This window comes from Alligator sinensis, unplaced genomic scaffold (assembly GCF_000455745.1).
Source record: "Alligator sinensis unplaced genomic scaffold, ASM45574v1 scaffold154_2, whole genome shotgun sequence".
Taxonomy (NCBI): Eukaryota; Metazoa; Chordata; order Crocodylia; family Alligatoridae; genus Alligator; species Alligator sinensis.
Window position 1 is genome coordinate 1,064,042 of NW_005842528.1, and position 11,402 is coordinate 1,075,443.

At 47.1% G+C, this 11,402-nt stretch overlaps 1 protein-coding gene across 1 annotated transcript in view; it reads left to right on the forward strand.

Annotated features, from left to right (window-relative positions):
• Positions 1-9,331, forward strand: part of CCDC38 (coiled-coil domain containing 38) — a gene marked incomplete at its 5' end in the record, with an annotated part of 42,073 nt that extends 32,742 nt beyond the window's left edge. The window contains 2 exons of the mRNA XM_025213433.1: positions 4,657-4,750; positions 8,275-9,331. Coding sequence (XP_025069218.1) covers positions 4,657-4,750; positions 8,275-8,382 — 202 coding nt within the window. The remainder of the gene's footprint in view (positions 1-4,656; positions 4,751-8,274) is intronic.
• Between the last annotated feature and the right edge of the window lie 2,071 nt (positions 9,332-11,402).

Below are 11,402 nucleotides of genomic sequence, written 5' to 3' on the forward strand. Positions count from 1 at the left end.
CTCCTGCATTTTAAATGGGAACATCATCCTATGAATAAGAAGTTTGGAAAGGTTTGGTGCCAAATTATGGTTCTCAGTGGATTCATTGCTAGTCCTCAGTCCATAATAGGGACAAACGTTCTCATTTCCTTCTGTGTCTTCTGCTCCTTTTGTCTTCTTCACAGTTCCAGCTCTGTGTGTTTTATACTATAGCCTCTATACTTAGATCAGTATCCATGGTCCCCTCCTATGAGATCATCCCTCTCCTTCAGGAATTCTTTCTTCCTCCATGTCCTTGCCAACACTATTTTCTTACTCTTTCTGGAACTGAACCCCTGCACATGCTTTTTTTTCTTGTTCGTTTACAACTGGCAGATTTGTGGATCAGGAAATATCTTGCTGTGAAAACATACCACTATTGTGTGATATTTAATAACCAAACTGCAGAAGGATGATTCTATATGCCTGGTTAGGTGATGTTTATTCACTAAAAACTAATGGTATGCTTTCCCCTCCTAGCACCACTTTTTCCTCCCAGCTGGCAGTTTTGAGAAGTATAGGTATGGCATAAACCATTTATATGCCAGGACTGTCTGTTGTTGCAGACGTGAATACTTTGAGGATGGGTGTGGGAAGGAAAAAAATTATATTAAGTAAAAAGGAAAGGTAACACAGAACAGTTGACTTATCCCATATCAACTGTTCTGAAGTAACTGTCGTGTGTCTGCTATTACTGTTGGCTAGAGGTAACTAAACCAAGAAAATTTACCCGAGTGAAATGACTGCCAAATTAATTCAGTTGCAATTTCACATGTAGATGCACTCACTGTGTCCAAAATCCTGGAGTTTGTTTTAGGATCTGATGCTTAACTGACAGACCTTAAGAAAGCATTTCTAAGGCAGCCTATGTTACAATGACTGCAGAACTGCATATGCTAATGTGCATATGTTATTATACCTAATCCTTTCATTCCTTTATGTTTCCTCTCAGGACCACCCTTTTTAGTTATGGTGCTTACCCAAATCTAAGACAACCATGGCTTTAAGATGAGTCCCCCAATAATTCAATTCTGTCCATGGAAAATTTATAAATTGGTTATGATTTTCCATGGACAGAATCTAATTATTGGAGGGTTGTCTTAAATTCACCCTCTCTCCCTCATCACTGCACCAGAGAAAGCAGTGGTAGGGGAGGTAGTTGGGGGGCATGAGGTAGGGCAAGTAGTGGAGGCAGCAGTAGGAGACGGGCTCTGGGGAAGGTAGTGGTAGGGAGCAAGCGTGGGGGAGGGCAGGCAGCTTCTGCCTGTACCCCCCCCCACCCCCGCTGCCTCTTGCCCCTCCTTCTGATGATTTTTCCTCTCCATCTCTCTCCCCTGTATCCTCTGCTCCCCTGCCTGCCCCCCCCCCCCCCCAAAAAAAAAAAAAAAAAATTCCCCATTGCTGCTTACCCTTGGCTCTGGTATGGCTCCTACCAGGGACACAGAGCACAGTCCCAGCCTGGCTCTGCAGCAGCCACCTGCCCCCCACCTCTCATACTCAATTTCCATGTTAAATGGATCTTGTCTTGGACTCGAATAAATACGCTAAGCCTTGCAGCTTCCTAACATATTGTGCTGTTTATAACACTTTTGCTCTAATAGAAGCTCCTCTGTTGCAAACACACAGAGGATATGGGAGACCTAGTTATTCACCTTTTCCTTGGAAGGACAGGCACATATGAGCAGTCTCAGCTGTGTGAAGGCAGGGACACTGCCAGAATTACATCCTGGATGTAATTGGTGTTATAGTCCCTTAGCATCCAGCAGTGGGTCATCCATTTTACTGTTAGTAAATGGATAACTGCATGTGATTTAGTGTCCCATCCAGTCATAGAATGATAAAAACAATCAGGATAGTTGCTGGAACTTGTTCCAGCCCCGTTGAGTTAATTGGGAGCAGGGAGCAGATCTGAAGTCATGCATTATAGGCATAGAAGGTAAAAAGAAAAAGCCAGTCATGTGTTGTAGTTCTGTTCTTTAGCTTTATTAGGAATCTTTGGTTGGTTCTTAATAACTTGTTACCTGGAAGTGCTATATTTTGTGACTGCATACCATTAGAAACAAATGAATTGAATGTTTTTCCTTCCTGTTTGCTTTTATTATATTTCCTTTCATTAGCATGTAGTTTTCGGCACACTGTGTGATATGCCAATATTCCCAGTGTGGTCTTATTGTGCTGGAACTCCCTATGGGAGCAAATATGTTCCCAAACACCCTCCTCTGTCATTATAGTCCAAACCAGAGGTTACCATAGATCAGAAAAACACATCATTTAGTATGATCAGTCACTCATTTGGTTTTATCAAAAGCTATAAACTTTTAAGTATATTAAAAACTCTGGAAATATTTCTCTTAATTTTATGTTCTTATTCTATTAAAATACCTTAGTTGTATTTCTGCACTCTAAAGTGTTGCTGGTATCATTTTGTTCTCTACTTTTGGTGCAAATTTTGGTCTACACTTGCTATATTTATGTAGTGCAAAGTGTTTTGTTTTATATTGCAGGTCTTATATAATGAGAGCTCTGTGTGTGTGTATTTATTTACATATAATCAGTGATATGTTTTTTAGTAGTCTTTCAGTAAAAATTCAAGTTCCTTAGCCTTTCCAGTCAACACACCAGATGTATCTGTAGAAACAAGGTCATGTTTAAAAGTTTCAATACTTCAGACTGTTTCTAAATGATCCCTTACAAAAACAACAAAGCCCGCAATCTGGCTGCTCTCCAGTGGCAGGGTGCAGGATGTCTGTTCTGGAGCACCAACAGTCCATTTTAAACCAGGGAGTGTCTGCCTCATTCAAAACATCAAACACAAAAACAGTTTGCCTTTTCCAAATAACAGCAGATATTTTCTGTTCTGCAGTGGTACACTCTCCCCAGTTTTAAACTGCCAGAAGGCCTTTCTTTCAGGAAGGTTTCCTCTCACAAAGAATGAATGCTGCTCTCTTAAAGATGTACCACTGCTGGACACTTAAGCGCTTCTAGCACAGGAGGAAGGGACTGAAAGGAAACATGCCCATTGCTACAAATCAGCAGGAGGTTTCCTCTCTGCAAGGCAGGGATATTTTCTTTTCCTTATCAGAGGGCCTGAGCAGATTGTGCAACCTCCTCTGAAGCTCTGATCCTGCAGGCAGCAAACCCCAGGAATATGTTACATGCAGGAGTATTTGCAAGGCCAGAGCCTAAAATGTAGGGCTGGACCATTGCTCTCCAATGCACCACCTGCTATGCAGTTAGTAAACGTAAATTGTTTTTTTTCCTAGCACTATTTAAGGATTCTACTGCATTGTGGAAAAGTTACCATCTGCTCGTTTGTAGATGAAAACTTACTCTCTTCTTTTTGCATTAAACTGCAGTCTACAGTCTAGTAGGGTAAATAGTTGTACTATGCTGCCCTCTTATGGGATTCATCAGCATATGAACTTCTTAAATAAAACACTAAACACATTCAGCAGCATACTGTTGTTGTGCACTAGTTAAAAGGGAAGAATAAGAATTTTATGAAGCCTGTTTGCTTTTTCCTTGCACAGTACATTTGGTGAGTTTTGTTTTATAGTCTACTGACTGTTCAGTGCAGAGGATAAAGGCATACAGTGCCAAAATGTAAGCCTAAAAGAGGTGCTCTAATTCAGCCGCAAGAGGGGTTCTTTCTTCTTTCCTTGCTTTTAGTTAAGAGAAATGTTAGAAAAGCTTTTGAGCACCAGAAGGTCACTGAGGTGACTTGAAGGGTATTTTGTGTCCCAAAGTTTGTGTAACAACTCTCCCAAGGTATAGTTGATCTAAGAAACATAAGATGTTACCAAGTAAATCTTGCTTCTCACGTAGTCTATGATACTACTATTACTAACCATCATGGCTATGATACTACTGTTATTTACTTGCAGTGTCAGATTAATCAGACAAATTGGAATTAGGGGAAATTCACATCTGGCTAATTTCTCTTTTGCAAAAAGTTGGTAAGGTCCTCACTGGTGTGGCAATGCTTTATTTCCAAAAGCAGCTCTTCCTGCAGCCTACTTACCAGCATATTGTAACATTAACTCCATTTAGAATTTGGAGCGGAGAAGAGCCATACACAGAGCCATAAAGTCGCGTCCTACGATAGGTAATGGCAACCCATCTAAGTGCTGCTGAGGCCGTACAGTTTTAGCTTGAGAGAATGGTACAAAATGGTATGGCTATAGATACTAAAAATACTGCTGCAAAGAAAAAAAGGCAAAAAAAGAAAATGATTGATTGATGTGGAAATAATGCATCACTTACCAGCTTTCCCCAGGCCCCACTCATGATAGCTTTTCTTTCCCTCCATCCTGCAAGTTTGCCAGAACTAAGCTGTCTCCATCAATTTCTGAATGGATCCTGTCTCTGTGAGACCTGAAACAGCACTGTTCCCATAGTAAAACTATGTAAGCCTCAATTACAAAAATTCTAATCTACAACTTCCTTCCAATCTCTTCTCTTTAAGTCAGTTTGCCAAAAACTCAGGATAGTAACTTCCTTGCACAAAGATGACAGCTCTCCATTTTAAAACCACTGTATTTATTGCCTCCAAAATTAGAGACAAAAAAGTGTGTATTAAAGTTGCAAGGCTTTTTTTTTTTTTTAGTTACTAAGGAGTATCTTTTTGCCCTTCTGTAGGTTGCGTGAAGAAAAAGCAAAGGAAGCAAAGAAAATTCAGGAAGAACGACTGAAGTGTTCTCTGCAAAGAGCAATAGCAGAACCCAAGAAAAAGGTTAGTGCATTTTTCTCATTTTAAGGTATCTTCCTTAGGAAAATTTCTGCACTGGTATGCTTCTAAAGGTAAATATATGTATTTGGTGAAAGTTCAATTGTAAAGGATTCCCTTCTTACATTCTTGCAACTTTTGACTTTGGAAAAAGCCTTTTCGCTTCTTGGTGTTATACCTCTACTGTTTACTAAGCTAGCACACTAGAGAAGAATAAGCTTTTAAGGTTGTCACACCAATGGAAGTCTCAGCAGTTATGGGCTCATTCCCCAGCTTTGCCACACGCTTCCTAAATAACATCAGGCATATCATGTAAGCTCACTGTTCCCCTTCTGAGAAATAGGGACAACTCATTTCTTCCCTCTGTTGCACAAACGGCTAGTTTCGTGCCCCTGGAGGCTTGTCCAATCCACCTCTAGGAGAGAGTCACACACACAGGCTGGGTCCAATTTCAGATTTATTGTTTGCAAACAAGTTCGACAAGGGAGCTTAATGCTCAAATCCGTGTCGACCCCAAACAGAGTCTGGGGTTCCTTTTTATAGCTAACATAAACAAAAGATTCTAACGTGTCGTGTAATTCTTGGCAGCCCAAGTATTACGTCTTGCAACATATGTCTAGCAGTTACATGTTCTATGACGTTTTACATACATGTCTCATTTACATCTTAAATCTCCTCCCTGGGGCCGTCTTTAAGCCCATCTTGGTCATTCTTCGGTCAGGGTCTGAGTTCTTTACATCAGCATCTTTCCTTGTCCCTCTTCTCTTATCTCTCGTAAGGAGTTATTTATTGCATCTGTTCTTGGCTATGTCTGCAGAAGTCTAGTGCTACTCGTAAATCTATCATTGGCCTATATGCCTTAGCAGAAGCAATTGTGTAGTGAAGCCAAACAGTTCTCAGCTGTGAAGCCTTTGTGTAGTGAGATGAGACATTTTTACCACACAGCTGCTATACAAACGTTATTGCAAAATCATAATGACTAGATTATAACATATTTTTACCACACCTCCCACTTGTTACCTCTCTGATCTCTCTAAACCAAGTTATTTTTGTTGTTTTAAGATAATTTCTTACCATGTTTGGACAGCTCTTGGCCAAAGAAGCTGTGCTGTGATCTCAGTTTGTGCCTCTAAAATGGCTTGCAGTATTTCTGTTATTACCACTAATTTATAGACCTCGGGATCACATATCTCCTAACTGCAAAATGATTGTAAAGCACTTCAGTATGCAAGTAGCCAATTAAGGAACTAACTGAAAACACATAGCCTTTATTTTGAATAGGGACAAATAAGATGTTCCAGTAAAATTGTACTTTAAGGTGTTCATGGGGAAACTAGGATATTTACTTGGGCTGTGTATAATCCAATTCAATGTCCTTGTCAGAGGACACATTACCAGACAGATATCATCATAGAACTACACAGTTTAATAGGCTGATGCTTGAACTATCTACATACCTTCAACACGACTGAAATATATCAAATATGTAGTATTATCTGTTTAGTATTTTCTGGATGCTAGTATTACAGGCAGTCCTTGGACTTATGACACAGTTGGTTCCTGAAAACCGTCTCTTAAGTTGAAACTTAACTCGGAACTGATTTTTCCCATAGGAACAACGTTATAAATGGGGGATTGGTTCCTGAACCAAGGCCCAATACCCTATTTTCAATCGTATTGACATAAAAAAATCACATAAAATCACCACGTAAAAATGGCATTGGAACAGCAACTGAGCATCTTAAGTCAGGGAGATGGGTGGCGCAGCGGATCAATGCAGGGAGATAGGCAGCACAGCAAACTCGTTTGCTGGTGTGGTGTGATATTGGATCGAGTGTCTTGAGTCAGGGAGATGGGTGTCAGAAAGTCGAAACTGGCATCAGAAAAATCGAAACAGGGTGTCAATTTATAAACGTCATAAGTGCCATTTGTCGCAACTCGAACGATGTAAAGTCAAGGACTACCTGTACTTCATATCCTTGTAGCATTATTACATAAATTGAGTAGACTGGTTCAGAGTTTACATATAGAATGATGTGTGCAGACGTTCAATTTCCACAAGAGATTACATTAAGTGCAGTGGTTTTCAAGTATTCTTGGATTCAAGGCACCTCTCCATAACTTCTGTGGATTGAGTGGTACCCAATTTTAAAAACTAATTTATGTATTACAGTGGTTACCTCCTGGCAGAAAGGCTGGCCGTAGGGTTATGGGATCATCCAGGCAGGGACAAAGTTAAGCCTCCTTTTATCTACTTAGTTTACATACTTATCTCCTCACACCTCTCAGTAACCTTCCAAGGATCTGGCAACACCCCATAGTACCCTGGACAAGAATCACAGAAAATGAGGGTAGGAAGGGACCTCAGGAGGTTATCTTTTCCCCTGCTCAAACCAGGACCAGCCCCAATTCCATCATCCCGCCCAAGGCTTTGTCTACCTGGGTCTTAAAAACCTCCAAGGATGGATATTCCGCAACCACTCTACGTAACCTGTTCCAGTGCTTTACTACCTCCCTAGTGAGAACATTTTTCCTAATATCTAACCTAAACTTCCCTTGCTGCAACTTGAGACCATTGCTTCTTGTAAATCACTGGCCTAATGTAAAAGCAGGAAATTGGAAGTTCCTCTCCCAGCTGTAATTCTTCTCACTGTGTATGCAAACACGCAGCTTGAATAATCCAATTGATACATAACTATCTAAAGCTATAGAAGTGCATTTAATTTCCATTTTATCAGTTAAACAGTGTCACATTACAAATGGAACAACTGTTTAATGAACCCTCCATTCACATATAAAGGAAGTAAGGCTGCTATAGTCCTACTGGTGGAATTTGTTTATTCACAGCTGATTTTATTTTAAGTCAAGATATATGACATAAATCTCTTCCCCCTTGTCCAGGTGATAGGTCACCTGGTTGTAAAAGGAAATAAGATTGGTCAAGCAAGACCTACCTGCAACAAACCCATGCTGGCTATCCCTCAGGATTTTGCCATCGGCCAGTCTGTTGAGAATGGTCTCTTTGATAATCTTTTCTAGGACCTTCCCCTAGGTGAAAGGGTGGTCCTGAACTGGCCCTGCATGGGCCAGCTCCAGGGACTAGATGATGTCTCTCTGAAGGCCAGATCTTTGACACCCATCAGTTAATGAGAAAGTGAAGTAAGACTGCTGTCAGATAAAAAAAACACCTGATAAAAGGCACTGCAAGTACATTTAAAGCTGTTGAGACCCCCCCAGTGGAAAAGGAAATCAAGTAATTACTTCCAAGGTATTAAAGCATAAGGATTGTGAAACGATCAACTATGGCAAGGATAAGCATAATACTGTAGAGACGTAGAGTTGAAGCAGTTTTGGCAGAGTGGGTGGGTTTAAAAGGGCAGCAGCTGTTGTTATGTTCATGCAGTGTTTAATGCATCTCTATGAATCCTATTAAAGGGACAGAGAGGATGAATTTAACTTAGACAAGTCTTTACACAGTTCTGCACAGACCTTTTCTGTGTTCAGTATCTTCATCTTTTCTTATGTTTCAGGTGGGAAGACCACTGGTATATCGGTCAAAGCCTCCAGACCTTAAAAAAGATGCAGGCCGTCAAAACATCATCACAAAAACTCAAGAAGACACATGGTTTTTCATTTAAGTTTGGAGATTGTGGTTAGATACACTATTGCAGGGGTATCTTTTTACTCACTTTACCTAAAATATAACCAATTCATAGCCTTTACTATATTCTATTAATGGAGAATTTACCAAATTCAATTAGGCAGGTAAGGTTCTTTGAGTAGATATGATATCTTTTATTAGACCAACTGAGTAGTTGGAAAAAAGTTCTCAGCAAGCCTTTGGGCTCAGTCAGCCTTTTTCAGGCGTAGGGAGTCTGCTGTTCTGAGACTCCAAGGAATGAGAGAAGCTAAAAATGTGGCAGGATGTCAGTGAGAATGTAAATAGGAAGAAATTAGAAAGACAAAAGGTGAAGCAGAGAAGGGAGGAGGAAGAAGGCAGGGGAAAGAAAAGGGAGACATTACAGTGATAGAATGGGGTGGCGGGGGCTGTGGGTTTTGCCCTGTTGACTGGAATGCCGGTTGTGAGCGAGCTGCCTGGATCATTCAAAGGGCATGTTTGGACCTGCTTCCCATGTCTACACTCAATGGGAGTAAAAAGAAAAAGGTAAAGAGAGCACAGGTGAAAAGCTTCCGATTTGATAAAGGGTACAACATGTTGTAGTGAGTCCTGCTGCCATCCCTGACCGCTGGTGTGGGATCAAGCTCTGCTGGTACAATGCCTCGGTAGGCTCGGTCAGAAGTCTCTGTATGCTTAGGGAACATGAATGATGGCATTTTCCACGCTCCCACCCTTGCGATAAAGCGGCAGTTTGCCGTACCAGTACTGCATATGGCAGCCTGCAATCCTCTCTTCCTTCACCCCCGCTGCTCCATGGCCGCGGCAGCAGCTCTGCCCTTTGGCCCGCCGCTGCCCCGTGGTCTGTGGCGGCGGCTCCACACTCTGGGCCGCCGCCCCACACTCCACGGAAGTTCCGCACTCTGGGCTGCCGCCGCAGCTCCGCGGGGGCGGCTCCGCACTCTGGGCTGCCGCCGCAGCTCCGCGGGGGCGGCTCCGCACTCTGGGCTGCCGCCGCAGCTCCGCGGGGGCGGCTCCGCACTCTGGGCTGCCGCCGCAGCTCCGCGGGGGCGGCTCCGCACTCTGGGCTGCCGCCGCAGCTCCGCGGGGGCGGCTCCGCACTCTGGGCTGCCGCCGCAGCTCCGCGGGGGCGGCTCCGCACTCTGGGCTGCCGCCGCAGCTCCGCGGGGGCGGCTCCGCACTCTGGGCTGCCGCCGCAGCTCCGCGGGGGCGGCTCCGCACTCTGGGCTGCCGCCGCAGCTCCGCGGGGGCGGCTCCGCACTCTGGGCTGCCGCCGCAGCTCCGCGGGGGCGGCTCCGCACTCTGGGCTGCCGCCGCAGCTCCGCGGGGGCGGCTCCGCACTCTGGGCTGCCGCCGCAGCTCCGCGGGGGCGGCTCCGCACTCTGGGCTGCCGCCGCAGCTCCGCGGGGGCGGCTCCGCACTCTGGGCTGCCGCCGCAGCTCCGCGGGGGCGGCTCCGCACTCTGGGCTGCCGCCGCAGCTCCGCGGGGGCGGCTCCGCACTCTGGGCTGCCGCCGCAGCTCCGCGGGGGCGGCTCCGCACTCTGGGCTGCCGCCGCAGCTCCGCGGGGGCGGCTCCGCACTCTGGGCTGCCGCCGCAGCTCCGCGGGGGCGGCTCCGCACTCTGGGCTGCCGCCGCAGCTCCGCGGGGGCGGCTCCGCACTCTGGGCTGCCGCCGCAGCTCCGCGGGGGCGGCTCCGCACTCTGGGCTGCCGCCGCAGCTCCGCGGGGGCGGCTCCGCACTCTGGGCTGCCGCCGCAGCTCCGCGGGGGCGGCTCCGCACTCTGGGCTGCCGCCGCAGCTCCGCGGGGGCGGCTCCGCACTCTGGGCTGCCGCCGCAGCTCCGCGGGGGCGGCTCCGCACTCTGGGCTGCCGCCGCAGCTCCGCGGGGGCGGCTCCGCACTCTGGGCTGCCGCCGCAGCTCCGCGGGGGCGGCTCCGCACTCTGGGCTGCCGCCGCAGCTCCGCGGGGGCGGCTCCGCACTCTGGGCTGCCGCCGCAGCTCCGCGGGGGCGGCTCCGCACTCTGGGCTGCCGCCGCAGCTCCGCGGGGGCGGCTCCGCACTCTGGGCTGCCGCCGCAGCTCCGCGGGGGCGGCTCCGCACTCTGGGCTGCCGCCGCAGCTCCGCGGGGGCGGCTCCGCACTCTGGGCTGCCGCCGCAGCTCCGCGGGGGCGGCTCCGCACTCTGGGCTGCCGCCGCAGCTCCGCGGGGGCGGCTCCGCACTCTGGGCTGCCGCCGCAGCTCCGCGGGGGCGGCTCCGCACTCTGGGCTGCCGCCGCAGCTCCGCGGGGGCGGCTCCGCACTCTGGGCTGCCGCCGCAGCTCCGCGGGGGCGGCTCCGCACTCTGGGATGCCGCTGCCACCCCGCGCTCCGCGGCGGCGGCTCCACACACCCCAGGTGAGTTCCCCTTTGTGATAGAGAACCCCAAACTGCTCTAGCACTACTAAGTCCAACACCTCTTCTACCTTTTTACCGTTGGGCTCTATCCACCAGGTGGCCATGTCCTTTAGGATCTGAGCTACTACCGTGGGCCGCAACTCTTCCATTTTTTTCCTTGTCCTAAATTTCTGTTGGTATGTTTCAGGTGAAATTTCAAGCCTGTTTAATATGGCCTCTTTCACTTTTCCATAACACCTGGCCTCTTCCCGTGATAGGGCCTTGTATGCCACCTGTGGTGGCCCTGTCAATAAGGGGCCTAACTGTATTGCCCACTCCTTTCTGTCCCATCCTGCTGTTATTGCTGCCATTCTTGGAAGGTTTTGAGAGCCGCATCTGATGATCTAGAGGCATTTTTGATAGCCTAGTCCCCTCCACTCCAGCGTGAATAGCTATAGGTCAGGCCTCTAGCTTCTCACTCGGCTCCTGCTGCTGTGACAATATCATTATCCTGGCTTCTGCCTCTTGGGCCCTTACCCTCATGGTCAGGATATTGCAGGGGCAACAGGTCCAAATGGAAGAGCTAGTGAGGGTAAGGGCCTGTTGCCAATCCGCTGGTGGCTACGTATCCATGTTCACCGCTCCTC